This window comes from Salvelinus fontinalis, chromosome 16 (assembly GCF_029448725.1).
Source record: "Salvelinus fontinalis isolate EN_2023a chromosome 16, ASM2944872v1, whole genome shotgun sequence".
Taxonomy (NCBI): domain Eukaryota; kingdom Metazoa; phylum Chordata; class Actinopteri; order Salmoniformes; family Salmonidae; genus Salvelinus; species Salvelinus fontinalis.
In genome coordinates, this window is record NC_074680.1 from 48,622,438 (window position 1) to 48,643,175 (window position 20,738).

General features: G+C 42.9%; 2 protein-coding genes across 3 annotated transcripts in view; both read left to right on the forward strand.

Annotated features, from left to right (window-relative positions):
• The first annotated feature begins 1,291 nt into the window (after positions 1 to 1,291).
• nenf (neudesin neurotrophic factor) lies at positions 1,292 to 6,593 on the forward strand. 2 transcript variants are annotated; one of them, XM_055865635.1, is made up of 4 exons: positions 1,292 to 1,884; positions 2,221 to 2,281; positions 4,218 to 4,321; positions 5,764 to 6,593. In XM_055865635.1, the coding sequence occupies exons 1-4, from the start codon at positions 1,702 to 1,704 to the stop codon at positions 5,938 to 5,940; spliced, it is 525 nt and encodes a 174-aa protein (XP_055721610.1). In that variant the 5' UTR covers positions 1,292 to 1,701; the 3' UTR covers positions 5,941 to 6,593. The 2 variants fall into 2 exon arrangements, with proteins under 2 accessions (XP_055721610.1, XP_055721611.1); XM_055865636.1 differs by lacking the exon at positions 1,292 to 1,884 and adding an exon at positions 1,982 to 2,063.
• Positions 6,594 to 13,630: 7,037 nt separating this feature from the next.
• Positions 13,631 to 20,738, forward strand: part of ezra (ezrin a) — a 46,619-nt gene continuing 39,511 nt past the window's right edge. The window contains exon 1 of the mRNA XM_055865637.1: positions 13,631 to 14,013. Within this exon, the coding sequence (XP_055721612.1) occupies positions 14,002 to 14,013 (12 nt within the window). The 5' untranslated portion in view covers positions 13,631 to 14,001. The remainder of the gene's footprint in view (positions 14,014 to 20,738) is intronic.

The window sequence follows — 20,738 nt, forward strand, 5'->3', positions numbered from 1 at the left end:
CTCTTTGGCCTGAATGCCAAGCGTCACGTCTGGAGGAAACCTGGCACCGTCTCAACGGTGAAGCATGGTGGTGGCAGCATCATGCTGTGGGGATGTTTTTCAGCGGCAGGAACTGGGAGACTAGTCAGGATCAAGGGAAAGATGAACGGAGCAAAGTACAGAGAGATCCTTGATGAAAACCTGCTCCAGAGAGCTATGGCCCTCAGACTGGGACGAAGGTTCACCTTCCAACAGGACAACGACCCTAAGCTGTTTAAACACACTATGTTTATCTATTGTTGTGACTTAGCTGAAGATCAGATTAAATTTGATGCCCAATTTATGCAGAAATCCAGGTAATTCCAAAGGGTTCACATACTTTTTCTTGCCACTGTATGTAAATAAGGTATTTCTGTTTTAAATGTTTAATACATTTGCTAACATTTTTTAAAAATGTTTTCGCTTTGTCATTGTGGGGTATTTGTGTGTAGACTGAGCCTGCTGGTTTTATGTTCTACCTGATAATTAATTGCACCCACCTGGTGTCCCAGGTCTAAATCGGTCCCTGATTAGAGTGGAATCACCCACCTGGTGTCCCAGGTCTAACTCAGTTCCTGATTAGAGGGGAATCACCCACCCGGTGTCCCAGGTCTAAATCGGTCCCTGATTAGAGGGGAATCACCCACCTGGTGTCCCAGGTCTAACTCAGTCCCTGATTAGAGGGGAACAATGAAAAAACACATTGGAACTGGCTTAGAGGTCCAGATTTGACTTTGAGAGCACTAAACAATAGTTTAACATATTTCTTTATTTCACCTTTATTTAACCAGGTAGGCCAGTTGAGAACAAGTTCTCATTTACAACTGCGACCTGGCCAAGACAAAGCAAAGCAGTGCGACACAAACAACAACACAGTTACACATGGAATTAAATTAACAAGCGTACCAGTATTGGTGTAAACTTTCTAAAGAAATGCTGGTATAAATAATACAATATATATATTTCAGTTACTTACTTATAAACAAAGTTATTACATTTAAGTTAGTTATCAATAAAAAAAATTGTTGTACTGCACTAGAGTAGTGGTTCCCAAACGTTTTCGCTCGGGTCCCCTCTTCCAGTATTGGGGAACATCTACCCAATTTTGAAATTGCACCTTGTGCATTCTAATATTACAACCACTGCACTAGATTTTTTTATCCGATATTCCCGACGTTTAGTACGTCTTTGTAGAGGGACTCTTATTTTGAGGAAAGAAAATCCGCGACAGTGCTGCCATTATTATATCCTACTGCCAGGAGAACGGTAATATATTTGTAGGCATTGCCCTTAACTGCTTAACTGATGACAGGACAGTTACATTTTTTCCCCTCTCGGTAACTGCTATTGGATTGTGTGGAAGTGTAAACTGATCCCAGAACGGGTTTAAAAGAGGCAACCAATTTGAGCCGACTATCACATGCACAGCACAGCACTTTTGGCCGCCGGCAAAAACATATGATTCTTAGGAACGTGATCAGAAACCACATGACCCATCTACTGAACGTTAAGGGAAATCAAATATTTATCTGGTGACATGGATCAAGTGTACCTCAAACTTTAATTCCACTTTCTTCCCTAGTAGCCTACTTGTGTTCACGGACTAATTTCTTGGTTTCTTAGGGTAGTTAGAGCGACAGAGAGAGAAAACCGGAACTAGGAAGCAAATTATCGGAATTATTTATGAACGTTGTTGAGGCTTGTCCAAATAACCAGGCAACCATGGTAACACCAGTGCAACTTTTTATCACATTTGTGCTTCTCGTGGTGAGTTTGGCAAACGATGTTAAACTAAAACACAAACCAGCCTCAAAACCTGTCCGGCTGTTCACAGACGAAGATTTAAAAACGCACGACGGGAGTGAGGTAGGTACTTGTTATTATGTAGGTGTATGGGTAGGCTAGCTCTGGTCCGTGGCGTTAGGTCGCGTTCCTTCACTAGTAGTAGTGGAGGAACACGCACTAACGCCATGGACCAGAGCTATGGGTGTAGCTAACCCGTGATCTTCACTACAGCAGGACAAGCCTACAGTAGGCTAATGGAGGTATGAATAGCTCGTCTTGCTTATGGAAATGCGAATGGACTATCAGCGTGAGGGTGTGGTCAGCCAACACAATGACATCGTTTTCTTTATCACTAATAATGCTAATTGATCTATAACAAAAAAAAAGTAACATAATGTATCTGTTGCTGTGTTTTAGGAGGGGCATCCCATTTACATGGCCATAAAAGGAGTGGTGTTTGATGTTACCAAGGGAAAAGGTAAATAGTACTCACACAGTGTTGGTGTCCTCCCCATCTCTTGAACAGCTTGTTGATAACTTATCAAACTCCACAGACTGCTAGTGTGGCGTCGCAATGATATCACAGTAGTTCAGGCCAGTAAAGAGACGAGATAAAGTTGTGTGTCAATGCTGAATGAATGATTCTTCACAATTAGAGGTCGACCAATTATTATTTTTCAACGCCGATACCAATTATTGGAGGACCAAAATAAGCCTATTCCTATTAGTCAGACGATTTTTATATATTTGTAATAATGACAATTACAACAATACTAAATGAACAATGAACCCTTTTATTTTAACTTAATGCATAAATAAAATCTATTTAGTCTCAAATAAATAATGAAACGTGTTCAATTTGGTTTAAATAATGCAAAAACAAAGTGTTGGAGAAGAAAGTAAAAGTGCAATATGTGCCATGTAAGAAAGCTAACGTTTATGTTCCTTGCTCAGAACATATGAAAGCTGGTTGTTCAATATTCCCAGTTCTTCAATATTCTCAGTTAAGAAGTTTTAGGTTGTAGTTATTATAGGAATTATGATGCGTCGATTATTTCTCTCTATACCATTTGTATTTCATATATCTTTTGACTATTGGATGTTCTTATAGGCACTTTAGTACTGCCAGCCTAATCTCAGGAGTTGATAGGCTTGAAGTCATAAACAGCGCTGTGCTTCAAGCATTGCTAAGAGCTGCTGGCCAACGCATTAAAGTGCTGTTTGAATGCTCAGTCAGACTGCTCTATCAAATCATAGACTTAATTATAATAAAGACACAGAAATACGAGCCTTAGGTCATTAATATGGTCAAATCCGGAAACTATAATTTCGAAAAACAAAATGTTTATTCTTTCAGTGAAATACGGAACCATTCCGTATTTTGTCAAACGGGTGGCATCCCTAAGTTAAAATATTGCTGTTACATTGCACAACCGTCAATGTTTATATCATAATTATGTAAAAAATCTGCCATATTAATTACGGCCTTTGTTAGGAAGAAGCGCAGTTCGCAACGAGCCAGGCGGCCCAAACTGCTGCATATACCCTGACTCTGTTGCACTGAACGCAAGAGAAGTGACACAATTTCCCTAGTTAATGTTGGCTGCTAACATGCATTTAAGAAAGGCACTGATGTTTATGGTTAGGTACATTTGTGCAACGAATGTGCTTTTTTTCGCGAATGCGCTTTTGTTAAATCATCACCCGCTTGGCGAAGTAGGCTGTGATTCAATGATAACTTAACAGCCACCGCATTGATTATATGCAACGCAGGACAAACAAGTTAACCTAGTAATATCATCAACCATGTGTAGTTAACTAGTGATTATGTGAAGATTGATAGTTTTTTTTATAAGATAAGTTTAATGCTAGCTAGCAACTTACCTTGGCTTCTTGCAGCCACAAGGTCCTTTTGAAGCTGCACTCGTGTAACAGGTGGTCAGCCTGCCACGCAGTTTCCTCGTGGACTGCAATGTAATCGGCAATAATCGGCGTCCAAAAAGGCAGATTACCGATTTGTTATGAAAACTTGAATCTGTCCCTAATTAATAATGCCGATTTAAATCGGTCGACCTCTATTCACAATCACTGGTATCTACATAGGAAGCTGGGTAATTACCAGGGTTGGGGTCAATTCCATTTCAATTGCAGTCAATTCATAAAGTAAACCAAATTCCAATTCCACATTTTTCTACTTGAAGAGAATTGGAATTTCACTGTACTTCCTGAATTGTCTGGAATTTAAATAGAATTGACTCCAATCCTGGTAATTACATTGGAAATAACAAGATAGATAACAAGGGAAGAGGATAGGGGGGTTTCGATGTGAAGCCCACACAAACTGCAAATATGTAACAGCTGTAAGTACCAAGGAGCTATTATTACAGAGGGACTAATATAGTTTATCGTTGTAGAGTTCTATGGGAAAGATGGACCATATAATGCCTTGGTTGGAAAGGACTGCACAAGGGCTGTGGCCAAAATGTCCCTTGATCCAGCTGATCTGACTTCTGACACTGTGAGTAAAGGAAAACAAATCAAACGGTTGGGCTGGGGAAGGGGTGCAGCGTCATAAAGGGGTGCAGCGTCATAAAGGGGTGCAGCGTCATAAAGGGGTGCAGCGTCATAAAGGGGTGCAGCGTCATAAAGGGGTGCAGCGTCATAAAGGGGTGCAGCGTCATAAAGGGGTGCAGCGTCATAAAGGGGTGCAGCGTCATAAAGGGGTGCAGCGTCATAAAGGGGTGCAGCGTCATAAAGGGGTGCAGCGTCATAAAGGGGTGCAGCGTCATAAAGGGGTGCAGCGTCATGAAGGGGTGCAGCGTCATAAAGGGGTGCAGCGTCATAAAGGGGTGCAGCGTCATAAAGGGGTGCAGCGTCATAAAGGGGTGCAGCGTCATAAAGGGGTGCAGCGTCATGAAGGGGTGCAGCGTCATGAAGGGGTGCAGCGTCATGAAGGGGTGCAGCGTCATGAAGGGGTGCAGCGTCATGAAGGGGTGCAGCGTCATGAAGGGGTGCAGCGTCATGAAGGGGAAGGGGTGCAGCATCATAAAGGGGAAGGGGTGCAGCATCATAATGGGGTACAGCGTCATGAAGGGGTGCAGCGTCATAAAGGGGAAGGGGTGCAGCATCATAATGGGGTACAGCGTCATGAAGGGGTGCAGCGTCATGAAGGGGTGCAGCGTCATGAAGGGGTGCAGCGTCATGAAGGGGAAGGGGTGCAGCATCATAAAGGGGAAGGGGTGCAGCATCATAATGGGGTACAGCGTCATGAAGGGGTGCAGCGTCATAAAGGGGAAGGGGTGCAGCATCATAATGGGGTACAGCGTCATGAAGGGGTGCAGCGTCATGAAGGGGTGCAGCGTCATAAAGGGGAAGGGGTGCAGCGTCATGAAGGGGTGCAGCGTCATGAAGGGGAAGGGGTGCAGCATCATACAGGGGTGCAGCTCTATAAAGGGGAGGGGGTGCAGCGTCATAAAGGGGAAGGGGTGCAGCATCATAATGGGGTACAGCGTCATAAAGGGGACAGTTAAATTTATGGCTTGATGGTTAGACAAGGTAACGATGGCTGTAGTAGATGGTTAGCTAAATGTTGACATGAAACTAAACTAGAGTTTTAATCCCGGTGTTGAGCTTGTGCGTAGCAGGCAGCTAATTCTCATATGACGTGTTTGTAGAATGTTAAGTCCCCTTGTTGACTGATTGCATTTTTTTTTAGTTTTTCAATTGTGTAGAAATACAGTAAATGTAAAAATAAAAAAAAATCGTTGGGGGGGATGATGCCCCTTTGTAGATGTTTAACTCCCATCGAACCCTTTTTGCAGAACTATAAAGGGTTCTTCAGAAATGGTTCCACAAAGAACCCATAGAAACCCTTTTTTGAAACCCCCTCTCTAGTATTCTCTTCGTAATGAAATGGGTGTGTCTTGTCCTTTTTTTTTTCTTCCTCCCTCTCTCTTTCAGACGGGCCTTACTGAAGAGCAGCTCCAATCCCTTGAGAGTGTATTTGAGGGCACGTACAAGACAAAGTACCCTATTGTAGGCTACACCGCCACACGCATCCTCAACCAGGATGGTAGCCCCAACGAGGACTTCAAGCCTGAAGACCAACCTCATTTTAACATCAGAGACGAGTTCTAATCCAAAGGAGTTTTTGGCATTTTTTGTTGTTGTTGTTTGCTCTGATATATTTTTGGTACGCCCCCTAAAAACTGTGGAAACCATGAAGATTCAATACAGTGTGATCCTCAATTTGCTCATGATTGAAAACTGATTATTTATGAATTCTCAGTCAGATCAAAATTGATAGGACTGCATGTCTTGATGTTCTTTGATGAAGCCCATAAAGGTGGCCTTACCAAGGGACAGGATGTGTTTCAGCTCTATTTATGGCCTTACCAAGGGACAGGATGTGTTTCAGCTCTATTTATGGCCTTACCAAGGGACAGGATGTGTTTCAGCTCTATTTATGGCCTTACCAAGGGATAGGATGTGTTTCAGCTCTATTTTCTTTACCTTATTTTAGAGACCATATTTATATCTTTAAAAGATATGTACTTTAAGATATCATTTTTATGTTGACGTCAATGAAAACATGGAATGTTTGTTACTATGTTGTTAGTCAAACACACTTTGTAAAATGTATTGACAGTCTAAGAACTGAATGTTTTCCATTGGTCATTTAAATCATTGTAATTGGTTAAATGAGTGATGAAGCTGCACAGGCCCTATACCATTAATTTAATGTTAAAGTAGTTTAAAACATTATTATTATTAAAATAGTAGGAGCGAAAGGTTTGTTGGCTCATTTTTGCATTTCCTCCTGGATAGGACAGGTATTGTCCTCCTGGATAGGACAGGTAGTTTCCACCTGGCTAGGACAGGTAGTGTCCTCCTGGATAGGACAGGTAGTGTCCTCCTGGATAGGACAGGTAGTGTCCTCTTGGATAGGACAGGTAGTGTCCTCTTGGATAGGACAGGTAGTGTCCTCCTGGCTAGGACAGGTAGTGTCCTCCTGGATAGGACAGGTAGTTTCCTCCTGGATAGGACAGGTAGTGTCCTCCTAGATAGGACAGGTAATTTCCACCTGGCTAGGACTGGTAGTTTCCACCTGGCTAGGACAGGCAGTTTCCTCCTGGTTAGGACAGGTAGTTTCCTCCAGGTTAGGACAGGTAATGTCTTGCTGGATAGGACAGGTAGTTTCCTCCTGGTTAGAACAGGTAGTTTCCTCCTGACAGGACAGGTAGTTTCCTCCTGGATAGGACAGGTAATTTCCATCTGGATAGGACAGGTAATTTCCACCTGGATAGGACAGGTAATTTCCACCTGGATAGGACATGTGGTGTCTTAGATAGGACAGGTAATTTCCACCTGGATATGACAGGTAATTTCCACCTGGATAGGACAGGTAGTTTCCACCTGGTTAGAACAGGTAGTTTCCTCCTGGATAGGACAGGTAATTTCCACCTGGTTAGAACAGGTAGTTTCCTCCTGGTTAGGACAGGTAATTTCCACCTGGATAGGACAGGTAATTTCCTCCTGGATAGGACAGGTAATGTCCATCTGGATAGGACAGGTAATTTCCACCTGGTTAGAACAGGTAGTTTCCTCCTGACAGGACAGGTAGTTTCCATCTGGATAGGACAGGTAGTGTCCTAGATAGGACAGGTAATGTCCATCTGGATAGGACAGGTAATGTCCATCTGGATAGGACAGGTAATTTCCACCTGGTTAGAACAGGTAGTTTCCTCCTGACAGGACAGGTCGTTTCCATCTGGATAGGACAGGTAGTGTCCTAGATAGGACAGGTAATGTCCATCTGGATAGGACAGGTAATGTCCATCTGGATAGGACAGGTAATGTCCATCTGGATAGGACAGGTAATGTCCATCTGGATAGGACAGGTAATTTCCACCTGGTTAGAACAGGTAGTTTCCTCCTGACAGGACAGGTAATTTCCATCTGGATAGGACAGGTAGTGTCCTAGATAGGACAGGTAATTTCCACCTGGATAGGACAGGTAATTTCCATCTGGATAGGACATGTAGTGTCCTAGATAGGACAGGTAATTTCCACCTGGATAGGACAGGTAATTTCCACCTGGATAGGACAGGTAATTTCCTCCTGGATAGGACAGGTAATGTCCATCTGGATAGGACAGGTAATTTCCACCTGGATAAGACAGGTAATTTCCTCCTGGATAGGACATGTAATTTACTCCTGGATAGGACAGGTAGTATCCTCCTGGATAGGACAGGTAATTTCACCTGGATAGGACAGGTAGTTTTCGCCTGGATAGGACAGGTAGTTTCCTCCTGGATAGGACAGGTAGTTTCCTCCTGGATAGGACAGGTAGTTTCCTCCTGGATAGGACAGGTAGTTTCCACCTGGATAGGACAGGTAATATCCTCCTGGATAGGACAGGTAATTTCCACCTGGATAGGATAGGTAGTTTCCTCCTGGATAGGACAGGTAGTTTCCTCCTGGATAGGACAGGTAGTTTCCTCCTGGATAGGACAGGTAATTTCCTCCTGGATAGGACAGGTAATTTCCACCTGGATAGGACAGGTAGTTTCCACCTGGATAGGACAGGTAGTGTCCTCCTGGATAGAATAGGTAGTTTCCTCCTGGATAGGACAGGTAATTTCCACCTGGATAGGACAGGTAGTTTTCACCTGGATACGACAGGTAGTTTCCTCCTGGATAGAACAGGTAGTTTCCTCCTGGATAGGACAGGTAGTTTCCTCCTGGATAGGACAGGTAGTTTCCACCTGGATAGGACAGGTAATTTCCGCCTGGATAGGACAGGTACTTTCCACATGGATAGGACAGGTAGTTTCCATCTGGATAGGACAGGTAGTTTCCTCCTGGATAGGACAGGTAGTTTCCACCTGGATAGGACAGGTAGTTTCCACCTGGATAGGACAGGTAGTTTCCTCCTGGCTAGGACAGGCAGTTTCCTCCTGGATAGGACAGGTAATGCTACGTAGTAGAATACAGTGTCTTCGGAAAGTATTCAGACCCCTTGACTTTTTCCACATTTTGTTACGTTACAGCCTTATTCTAAAATGTATTAAATATACAACTTTCCTCAGCAATCTACACACAATAATCCATAATGACGAAGCGAAAACAGTTTTTTAAATTTTAGCAAATGTATTAAACATTTAAAACAAAAATACATTTTTTATATACAATGGCAAGAAAAAGAATGTGAACCCTTTGGAATTCCCTGGATTTCTGCATAAATTGTTCATCAAATTTGATCTGATCTTCATCTAAGTCACAACAATAGGCAAACGCAGTCTGTTTAAACTAATAACACAGAAATGTTTGTATTCAATATAGACAAGAAAAATACATATTTTAAACATTCACAGTGTAGGTTGGGAAAAGTATATGAACCCCTAAGCTAATGACTTCTCCAAAAGCTAATTGGAGTCAGGAGTCAACTAACCTGGAGTCCAATCAATGAGACGAGATTGGAGATGTTGGTTAGAGCTGTCTTGTCCTATAAAAAACACATTTTTTTTTTACTTCTTGCTATTCACAAGAAGCATTGCCTGATGTGAACCATGCTTTGAACAAAAGAGATCTCAGAAGACCTAAGATTAAGAATTGTTGACTTGCATAAAGCTGGAAATGGTTACAAAAGTATCTCATTAGCCTTGATGTTTGTCAGTCCTCGGTAAGACAAATTGTCTATAAATGGAGAAAGTTCAGCATTGTTGCTACTCTCCCTAGGAGTGGCCATCTTGCAAAGATGACTGCAAGAGCACAGCGCAGAATGCTCAATAAGAAGAATCCTAGAGTGTCAGCTAAAGACTTACAGAAATCTCTGGAACATGCTAACATCTCTGTTGACGAGTCTACGATACGTAAAACACTAAACAAGAATGGTGTTCATGGGAGGACACCACGGAAGAAGCCACTGCTGTCCAAAAAAAACATTGCTGCACGTCTGAAGTTTGCAAAAGAGCACCTGGATGTTCCACAGCACTACTGGCAAAATATTCTGTGGACAGATGGAACTACAGTGGAGTTGTTTGGAAGGAACACACAACAATATGTGTGGAGAAAAAAGGCACAAAACACCAACATCAAAACCTCATCCCAACTGTAAAGTCTGGTGGAGGGAGCATCATGGTTTGTGGCTGCTTTTCTGCCTCAGGGCCTGGACAGCTTGCTATCATCTACGGAAAAATGTATTCCCAAGTTTATCAAGACATTTTGCAGGAGAATGTTAGGCTATCTGTTCTCCAATTGAAGCTCAACAAAAGTTGGGTGATGCGACAGGACAACGACCCAAAACACAGAAGTAAATCAACAGCAAATTTGCTTCAACAGAAGAAAATACGCCTTCTGGAGTGGCCCAGTCAGAGTCCAGACCTCAACCCAATTTGAGAAGCTGTGGCATGACCTCAAGAGAGCAGTTCACACCAGACATCCCAATAATATTGCTGAACTGAAACAGGAGTGGTCCAAAATTCCTCCTGAACCGTTGTGCAGGTCTGATCCGCAACTACAGAAAACATTTGGTTGAGGTTATTGCTGCCAAAGGAGGGTCAACCAGTTCATGAATCCAAGGGTTCACATACTTTTCCCACCCTGCACTATGAATGTTTACACGGTGTGTTCAATAAAGACTTGAAAATGTATAATTATTTGTGTGTTATTAGTTTAATCAGATTGTTTGTCTATTGTTGTGACCTAGATGAAGATCAGATCAAATTTTATGACCAATTTATGAAGAAATCCAGGTATTTCCAAAGGGTTCACATACTTTTTCTTGCCACTGTAAGTATTCAGACCCTTTGCTATGAGACTTGAAATTGAGCTCAGGTGGATCCTGTTTCCACTGATCATCCTTGAGATGTTTCTACAACTTGATTGGAGTCCACCTGTGATAAATTCAATTAATTGGAAATTATTTGGAAAGGCACACACCTGTCTATATAAGGTCCCACAGTTGACAGTACATGTCAGAGCAAAAACCAAGCCATGAAGTCAAAGGAATTGTCTGCTAAATGACTTAAATGTAAATGTAAATGAATTGTCCGTAGAGCTCAGAGACAGGATTGTGATGAGGCACAGATCTGGGGAAGGGTATTTCTGCAGCATTGAATGTCCCCAAAAACACAGTAGCTTTCGTCATTCTTAAGTGGAAGAGGTTTGGAACCACCAAGACTCTTCCTAGAGCTGCCCGGCCAAACAGCAATCGGGGGAGAATGGCCTTGGTCAGGATGGTGACCAAGAACCTGATGGTCACTCTGACAGAGCTCCAGAGACAGAGAGAACCTTCCAGAAGGAGAACCATCTCTGCAGCACTCCACCAATCAGGCCTTTATGGTAAAGTGGCCAAACGGAAGCCACTCCTCAGTAAAAGGCATATAACATCCCGCTTGGAGTTTGCCAAAAGGCACCTAAAGGACTCAGACCATGAGAAACAAGATTCTTGGCCTGATGAAACCAAGATTGAACTCTTTGGCCTGAATGCCAAGCGTCACGTTTGGAGGAAACCTGGCACCATCCCGACAGGGAAGCACAGTGGTGGCAGCATCATGCTGTTTACAACGCATGAGTGGCTTTGGGACAAGTCTCTGAATGTCCTTGAGTGGCCCAGCCACAGCCCAGACTTGAACCTGATCGAACATCTCTGGAGAGACCTGAAAATGGCTGTGCAGCAACACTCCCCATCCAACCTGACAGAGCTTGAGAGGATCTGCAGAGAAGAATGGGAGAAACTCCCCAAATACAGGTGTACCAAGCTTGTAGCGTCATAATCAAGAATACTCAAGGCTCTAATCGCTGCCAAAGGTGCTTCAACAAAAAAAAAAGTACAGTCATGGCCAAAAGTTTTGAGAATGACACAAATATTAATTTCCACAGTCTGCTGCCTCAGTGTCTTTAGATATTTTTGTCAGATGTTACTATTGAATCCTGAAGTATAATTACAAGCATTTCATAAGTATCAAAGGCTTTTATTGACAATTACCTGAAGTTGATGCAAAGAGTCAATATTTGCAGTGTTGACCCTTCTTTTTCAAGACCTCTACAATCCACCCTGGCATGCTGTCAATTAACTTCTGGGCCACATCCTGACTGATGGCAGCCCATTCTTGCATAATCAATGCTTGGAGTTTGTGGGTTTTTGTTTGTGGGTTTTTGTTTGTGGGTTTTTGTTTGTCCACATTGAGAACATTTGTTCTCAATGTGATTAAGGTCTAGGTAGTTTCCTGTCTATGGACCCAAAATATCAATGTTTTGTTCCCCGAGCCACTTAGTTATCAGTTTTTCCTTATGGCAAGGTGCTCCTTCATACTGGAAAAGGCATTGTTCGTCACCAAACTGTTCCTGGATGGTTGGGAGAAGTTGCTCTTGGAGAATGTGTTTGTACCATTCTTTATTCATGGCTGTGTTCTTAGGCAAAATTGTGAGTGAGCCCACTCCCTTGGCTGAGAAGCAAACCCACACATGAATGGTCTCAGGTTGCTTTACTGTTGGCATGACACAGGACTGATGGTAGCGCTCACCTTGTCTTCTCCGGACAAGCTTTTTTCCGGATGCCCCAAACAATCGGAAAGGGGATTCATCAGAGAAAATGACTTTACCCGAGTCCACAGCAGTCCAATACCTGTACCTTTTGCAGAATATCAGTCTGTCCCTGATGTTTTTCCTAGAGAGAAGTGGCTTCTTTGCTGCCTTTCTTGACACCAAGCCATCCTCAAAGTCTTCGCCTCACTGTGCGTGCAGATGCACTTACACCTGCCTGCTGCCATTCCTGAGCAAGCTCTTTACTGGTGGTGTCCTGATCCCGCAGCTGAATCAACTTTAGGAGATGGTACTGGTGCTTGCTGGACTTTCTTGGGCGCCCTGAAGCCTTCTTCACAACAATTGAACTGCTCTCCTTGAAGTTCTTGATGATCCGATAAATGGTTGATTTAGGTGCAATCTTACTGGCAGCAATATCCTTGCCTGTGAAGCCCTTTTTGTGCAAAGCAATGATGACGGCACGTGTTTCCTTGCAGGTAACCATGGTTGACAGTGGAAGAACAATGATTAAAAAGCACCACCCTCCTTTTGAAGCTTCCTGTCTGTTATTCGAACTCAATCAGCATGACAGAGTGATCTCCAGCCTTGTCCTCGTCAACACTCACACCTGTGTTAACGAGAGAATCACTGACATGATGTCAGCTGGTCCTTTTGTGGCAGGGCTGAAATGCAGTGGAAATGTTTTTTTGGGATTCAGTTCATTTGCATGGCAAAGAGGGACTTTGCAATTAATTGCTATTCATCTGATCACTCTTCTTGACATTCTGGAGTATATGCAAATTGCCATCATACAAACTGAGGGAGGCAGACTTTGTGAAAATTTATATTTTTGTGATTCTTAAAACTTTTGGCCACGACTGTAAAGACTCTGAATACTTTTGTAAATGTGATGTTTTAGTAGTTTATTTGTAAACCATTTGTAAAAATATCTAAAAATCTACTTTTTACTTTTTCATTATGGGGTATTGTGTGTAGATTAATGAGGATGTATTAAAAAAATATATATATAAACCGGTAAAGTAACTAAATGTGGAAAAAGTCAAGGGGTCTGAATACTTTCCCGAAGGCTCTGTTTGTCACATGTACATTTTGAGGGTAGTGGTATAGTTTTTATTTTTAAAAGTCTTAGTGGTAGTATTTTTTCTGACCCTCGAAAAATTGAAATGTATCACTAGTCATATAACTTCAAGGCTGTAGCTGTCGTCTGGTCGACCAAAGGTCCCCATAGACACTAGTCATGTAACTCAAGGCTGTAACTGAAAGGACCCAACGGCCACGGTGCGTCGGGATGGCACTACAGCAGTAGTCAGCAGCCCGTTCTGTAGGGTGGAGCTTTTAACGACACTCCGTCTCAGGTAGGTCGTCGGCGTCATCGAACAAGGTTAGGCTCTCCTCTGCTCTGGCATTTTTATGTATCTGATTATGAGTCACAGACATGAGTAGCCTACCACGTCAGTATAAGTAATCTTCACAGCCAAGTTCAGAGGACAGGTGCCCAACCGTTTCAGAGAGTGTCCGCGAGCAGAGAAGGACTAGCGTTCTTTATCACGGACTGAGAGTTCCCCCAGAGAAGTTAACTACTACGATCTCTTTCCGGTACTTTGGAGCCCACGTTCCGTCGCTAAACCTAATACACCATCCAGAACAAAGATGCCTAAAACGGTGAGTAAAAAAAAATAAAACGTTTTATTTGTCCGACTTTGTAAAAATGTAATGTATTAGACGTAACGGTAATCGGTTACTTTGTATCTGAATAAATGTCCCTAACAGAGACCAAAACTAGCCTGTAACACAAGGCAGGTCAAATGGATGATCATGTTAATTCATTGTCCAATATACCAGTTTTCTATTAAATATCCATTGTTGTCTAAAAGTGATGATATAGACTTACACTAATTATTTTACGATGACAATCACTGAAGTTGCCCTGATTATTTGTTACAGTGTTATTTGGCCCTCATGTAACAGCTGTAAGTTACATTGGTTGCCTGCTATCTCAAAAAGTTCATCAATATGAACCAAAACCAGAGTTGGAGGCTATTTGCTTTAATGTGATACAATCTTTAAGAATATGCTTTGGTTTAACTTAATATATAATAATGATTGAATATATAATAATTATTTAACATATAATAATTAGTTCATATATAACTCAGTTCCTTGACAATGTTATAATTCACTAATAATTCTGTAAAAGTATTCAGTTTCTCTACAATGGAGGATTTTCCTTCAGAGCAGTAAAATGGTTGTATTGAATGATAATATGACTCTCCCCCCCTATTTCAGCAATGTTCTCATGGTGACTGAGATGCACCATTTGTAATATATCTATAGGCCAAGGCTGCAGTGGATGAGTATTGTCTTGTGTAGATAACAGTATCGGAAGGAAGCCATCTTCTGTTGAAAGAAATCCCAGAGTCCATTTTAAGTGTGATGCCCTACCCGGCCTTACTTATTAACTAAACCCCAGAGTTTGACCCACAGGTCTCTGACTCATGACTGCTAAGGTAGGCATTACTGGCTAACCATAGATTAGCTCTCGCTGTGTGCTAAGGCTTTTGCACAGCAGTTCTCGAATCATGAAGATTCTCTGTTGGAATCCTTACGATGTCATTTTTGATAACGTAGCCATTGACATTTTTTATCAGCGATGGGTGCTTAGTTTTACGTGGCTCAGTCTCGGTTCCATAAAAGGTACTGTGTGTCTTAAACAAACACTACAATAGCAATAACCTTGGGAAGGTATTCTGTTGATGGAGTTTCACTGGGAGCGTAGCAACAGCACTCCTTGAGAGAGTCTGATCGCAGGGGTCAGTCTAACATCCATCTGACGTCATTTCTGTGACATTCTTCTCTGAAGAGTCAGAGTAGATAAAGCTTTCAACACTATAATAAATACTCCAAGGCTGTATCCCCAATGGCACCCTACTGTATACCCTATATAGTGCACTACTTTTGACCAAGCACTACGGGCCCTGGTCAAAAGTAGTGCACTATAATGGGAATAGGGTACAATTTGAGATTAGACCCAGGGTTACTAGGGTTACCCAGGGAGATGAGACCTAGGGTTACTAGGGTTACCCAGGGAGATGAGACCTAGGGTTACCCAGGGAGGGGAGATGAGACCTAGGGTAACCCAGGGAGGGGAGATGAGACCTAGGGTTACCCAGGGAGATGAGACCTAGGGTTACTAGGGTTACCCAGGGAGGGGAGATGAGACCTAGGGTTACCCAGGGAGGGGAGATGAGACCTAGGGTTACCCAGGGAGATGAGACCTAGGGTTACCCAGGGAGATGAGACCTAGGGTTACTAGGGTTACCCAGGGAGGGGAGATGAGACCTAGGGTTACTAAGGTTACCCAGGGAGATGAGACCTAGGGTTACCCAGGGAGATGAGACCTAGGGTTACCCAGGGAGATGAGACCTAGGGTTACCCAGGGAGATGAGACCTAGGGTTACCCAGGGAGATGAGACCTAGGGTTACCCAGGGAGGGGAGATGAGACCTAGGGTTACCCAGGGAGGATTGGAATCTCATCTCTAATCCCAAATCCTCTTGATCAATTAAATAATATTTTGTTGTTGTTGTGCCTGACTAGAAAGTGTAGCATAGAAAGTGTAGCATAGAAGGTGTACCATATAGATCGAGCCCATATACAGTATGCTCATAGTGAGTATATGGTGACTTGCTAGGAAATGTAGAGCTGTTTTAAATGGTCAGATATGATCAGACTAATAAAGAACAGCATGTATATATCGGTGATGTGTTAGGAAACATGTAGGTGGTGCAGGCCGACGTTCCAGGTGTTGCACAATTTCAGATGGGTTTATCTTTATGGCGCTGGGGCGTGTTTGGAGGGTAAGTTTATAAAGAGGTTGTGTAACACAGCAGAAAGCCAACGCTTCAATTCTCTGTCAAGGTTCAGGGAACAGTTATGAGAGAGAGAGAGAGAGAGAGAGAGAGAGAGAGAGAGAGAGAGAGAGAGAGAGAGAGAGAGAGAGAGATTGTGGTACAAAAGTACTGTTCTGTGTGTTGCTCTATTGCCTGGCCCTGCACCTCTTTATGTACAGATGACATATCTTAATTTGATAGCCCTGTTGTTGCAGACATTTTCCTACCATGCAGGAAATGCAAACTTGTAGTGGTATGCAAGGTTTAAAATACTTCTAAAGTTTGTAATTTCACCTTTCAAATGTCAGACTTGAAACATGATCAAATTAAGATGCAGCATCTGTATCATATCAATGGCATATATTATATACAGTGCCATCGGAAAGTATTCAGACCCCTTGACTTTTTGCACATTTTGGTAGGTTACAGTCTTATTTTAAAATGGATTAAATCGTTTTTTCCCCCTCATCAATCTGCACACAATACCACATAATGACAAAGCAAAAACAGGATTTTAGAAATGTTTGATAATTTATTTAAAAAATAAATAAAAAATGAAATATCACATTTACATAAGTATTCAGACCTTTTACTCACTACTTTGTTGAAGCACCTTTGGCAGCGATTACAGCCTTGAGTCTTCTTGGGTATGATGCTACAACTTGGTACACCTGTATTTGGGGAATTTCTCCCATTCTTCTCTGCAGATCCTCTCAAGCTCTGTCAGGTTGGATGGGAAGTGTTGCTGCACAGCTATTGTCAGGTCTCTCCAGAGATGTTCGATCTGGTTTAAGTCCAGGCTCTGGCTGGGCCACTCAAGGACATTCAGAGACTTGTCCTGAAGCCATTCCTGCGTTGTCTTGGCTGTGTGCTTAGGGTCGTTGTCCTGTTGGAAGGTGAACCTTCGCCACAGTCTGAGGTCCTGAGCGCTCTGGAGCAGGTTTTCATCAAGGATATCTCTGTACTTTGCTCCGTTCATCTTTCCCTCCGTCCTGACTAGTCTCCCAGTCCCTGCCACTGAAAAACATCCCCCACAGCATGATAATGCCACCACCATGCTTCACCGTAGGGATGGTGCCAGGTTTCCTCCAGACTTGACGCTTAGCATTCAGGCCAAAGAGTTCAATCTTGGTTTCATCAGACCAGAGAATCTTGTTTCTCATGGTCTGAGAGTCTTTAGGTGCCTTTTGGCAAACTCTAAGCGGGCTGTCATGTGCCTTTTACTGAGGAGTGGCTTCCGCCTGGCCACTCTACCATGAAGACTTGATTGGTGGGGTATTCTGGAGTTGGTTGTTCTTCTGGAAGGTTCTGCCATCTCCACAGAGGAACTCTAGAGCTCTGTCAGAGTGACAATCGGGTTCTTGGTCACCTCCCTGACTTAGGCCGTTCTCCCACGATTTCTCTGTTTTGTCGGGCAGCCAGCTCTAGGAAGAGTCTTGGTGGTTCCAAATGTCTTCCATTTAAGAATGATGGAGGCCACTGTGTTCTTTGGGAGCTTTAATGCTGCAGAAATGTTTTGGTACCCTTCCCCAGATCTGTGCCTCGACAGAATCCTGTCTCGGAGCTCTACGGACAATTCCTTCAACCTCATGGCTTGGTGTTTGCTCTGACATGCACTGTCAACTTGTGGGACCTTATATAGACAGGTGTGTGCCTTTCCAAATCATCCAATCAATTGAATTTACCACAGGTGGACTCCAATCAAGATGTAGAAACATCTCAAGGATAATCAATGGAAACAGTATGCCTCTGAGCTCAATTTCGAGTCTCATAGCAAAGGGTCTGAATGTAACTAAGGGGTTTCTGTTTTTTATTTTTAATAAATTTGCAAAAAATTCTAAAAAACAGTTTTTGCTTCATCATTATGGGGTTTTGTGTGTAGATTGCTGAGGCTGTAACGTTACAAAATTTGGAAAAAGTCAAGGGGTCTGAATACTTTCCGAAAGCACTGTACCTTAAAAGATGTCTTGGCTGAAAATAGCCAAGACATCTTTTCAACAATGCACAATCTCTCTGGCTACAATAGTTTTCCATGGCAGAAAATCGAATTATGATATCTGGTCTGTATTGAAGAAGCAGTCTGTTGCAATACCCATCCTGTTTCATACTCTTTCCTTATTTATAAACTGCTGTGAAATATATTTTACGTCAAAATATTGTATTTTCAGCTGTTTGAAGCTGGTGTACAAAACCAAAAGTAAAATTTAAGAACGGGAAGCATAGAAATAGAGCATGTAGAACAGATCTACAGCTTCTTAGACTCGCTTTAAATGAGAATGACAGATCTATAACACATAGAACAGATCTACCGCTTCTTAGACTGGCTTTCAATGAGAATGACAGATCTATAACACATAGAACAGATCTACAGCTTCTTAGACTGGCTTTCAATGAGAATGACATATCTATAACACATAGAACAGATCTACAGCTTCTTAGACTCGCTTTAAATGAGAATGACAGATCTATAACACACATTTCTATGTGAATTTGGTTGGAGTGCCCAAAAAGTTAAATATTGCAGCTTGAAGTGATAGTGATATCTGTCTATCCCTCCTCAGTAACAGTGTAAGGGTAGTCCCTCAGTAACAGTGTAAGGGTAGTGCCTCAGTAACAGTGTATGGGTAGTCCCTCAGTAACAGTGTAAGGGTAGTCCCTCGGTAACAGTGTAAGGGTAGTCCCTCAGTAACAGTGTAAGGATAGTCCCTCAGTAACAGTGTAAGGGTAGTCCCTCAGTAACAGTGTAAGGGTAGTGCCTCAGGAACAGATTAAGGGTAGTCCCTCGGTAACAGTGTAAGGGTAGTCCCTCGGTAACAGTGTAAGGGTAGTCCCTCGGTAACAGTGTAAGGGAAGTCCCTCGGTAACAGTGTAAGGGTAGTCCCTCGGTAACAGTGTAAGGGTAGTCCCTCAGTAACAGTGTAAGGGTAGTGTCTCAGTAACAGTGTAAGGGTAGTCCCTCAGTAACAGTGTAAGGGTAGTCCCTCAGTAACAGTGTAAGGGTAGTGCCTCAGTAACAGTGTAAGGGTAGTCCCTCAGTAACAGTGTAAGGGTTGTGTCTCAGTAACAGTGTAAGGGTTGTGTCTCAGTAACAGTGTAAGGGTAGTCCCTCAGTAACAGTGTAAGGGTTGTGTCTCAGTAACAGTGTAAGGGTTGTGTCTCAGTAACAGTGTAAGGGTTGTGTCTCAGTAACAGTGTAAGGGTTGCCCCTCAGTAACAGTGTAAGGGTAGTCCCTCAGTAACAGTGTAAGGGTAGTCCCTCAGTAACAGTGTAAGGGTTGTGTCTCAGTAACAGTGTAAGGGTAGTGCCTCAGTAACAGTGTAAGGGTTGTGTCTCAGTAACAGTGTAAGGGTAGTGCCTCAGTAACAGTGTAAGGGTTGTGTCTCAGTAACAGTGTAAGGGTAGTGCCTCAGTAACAGTGTAAGGGTAGTGCCTCAGTAACAGTGTAAGGGTAGTCCCTCAGTAACAGTGTAAGGGTAGTGCCTCAGTAACAGTGTAAGGGTAGTCCCTCAGTAACAGTGTAAGGGTAGTCCCTCAGTAACAGTGTAAGGGTAGTCCCTCGGTAACAGTGTAAGGGTAGTGCCTCAGTAACAGTGTAAGGGTTGTGTCTCAGTAACAGTGTAAGGGTAGTGCCTCAGTAACAGTGTAAGGGTTGTGTCTCAGTAACAGTGTAAGGGTAGTCCCTCGGTAACAGTGTAAGGGTAGTGCCTCAGTAACAGTGTAAGGGTTGTGTCTCAGTAACAGTGTAAGGGTAGTGCCTCAGTAACAGTGTAAGGGTTGTGTCTCAGTAACAGATTAAGGGTAGTCCCTCGGTAACAGTGTAAGGGTTGTGTCTCAGTAACAGTGTAAGGGTAGTCCCTCGGTAACAGTGTAAGGGTAGTGCCTCAGTAACAGTGTAAGGGTAGTCCCTCGGTAACAGTGTAAGGGTAGTCCCTCAGTAACAGTGTAAGGGTAGTGCCTCAGTAACAGTGTAAGGGTAGTGCCTCAGGAACAGATTAAGGGTAGTCCCTCAGTAACAGATTAAGGGCAGTGCCTCAGGAACAGATTAAGGGTAGTCCCTCAGTAACAGATTAAGGGCAGTCCCTCAGTAACAGTGTAAGGGCAGTCCCTCAGTGTAGGGGCATATTTGGCTTCTACCACCTCGTAAAACTTGCCCACCCCTATACGTTGAGGTTCATGTTATTCTTGAGAGAGATCTGTACTTTGGCAAGCGTCGAATGCTTTGTTATGTTAACCTTGCAGGCCCTGCTAGTCCAAAGTCTACTGAGATAGTAGTTAGCAATTAGAGATGGTTTATGAGGAAATGACTTCACAGCAGCACCTCAAAGGTATAGTTCACCTTAAACAATGACATTATTTATGTTTCCTTACCTTGAAAGTAGGTGTATGGACTAGAGTAGATTGCCATCTACATTCTGTCTCTGTATACACAGCTACAGTCACTATTAACTAACGTCGGCTGACTAAATCAACTATGAGAGAATGAATGACCTAAACCTC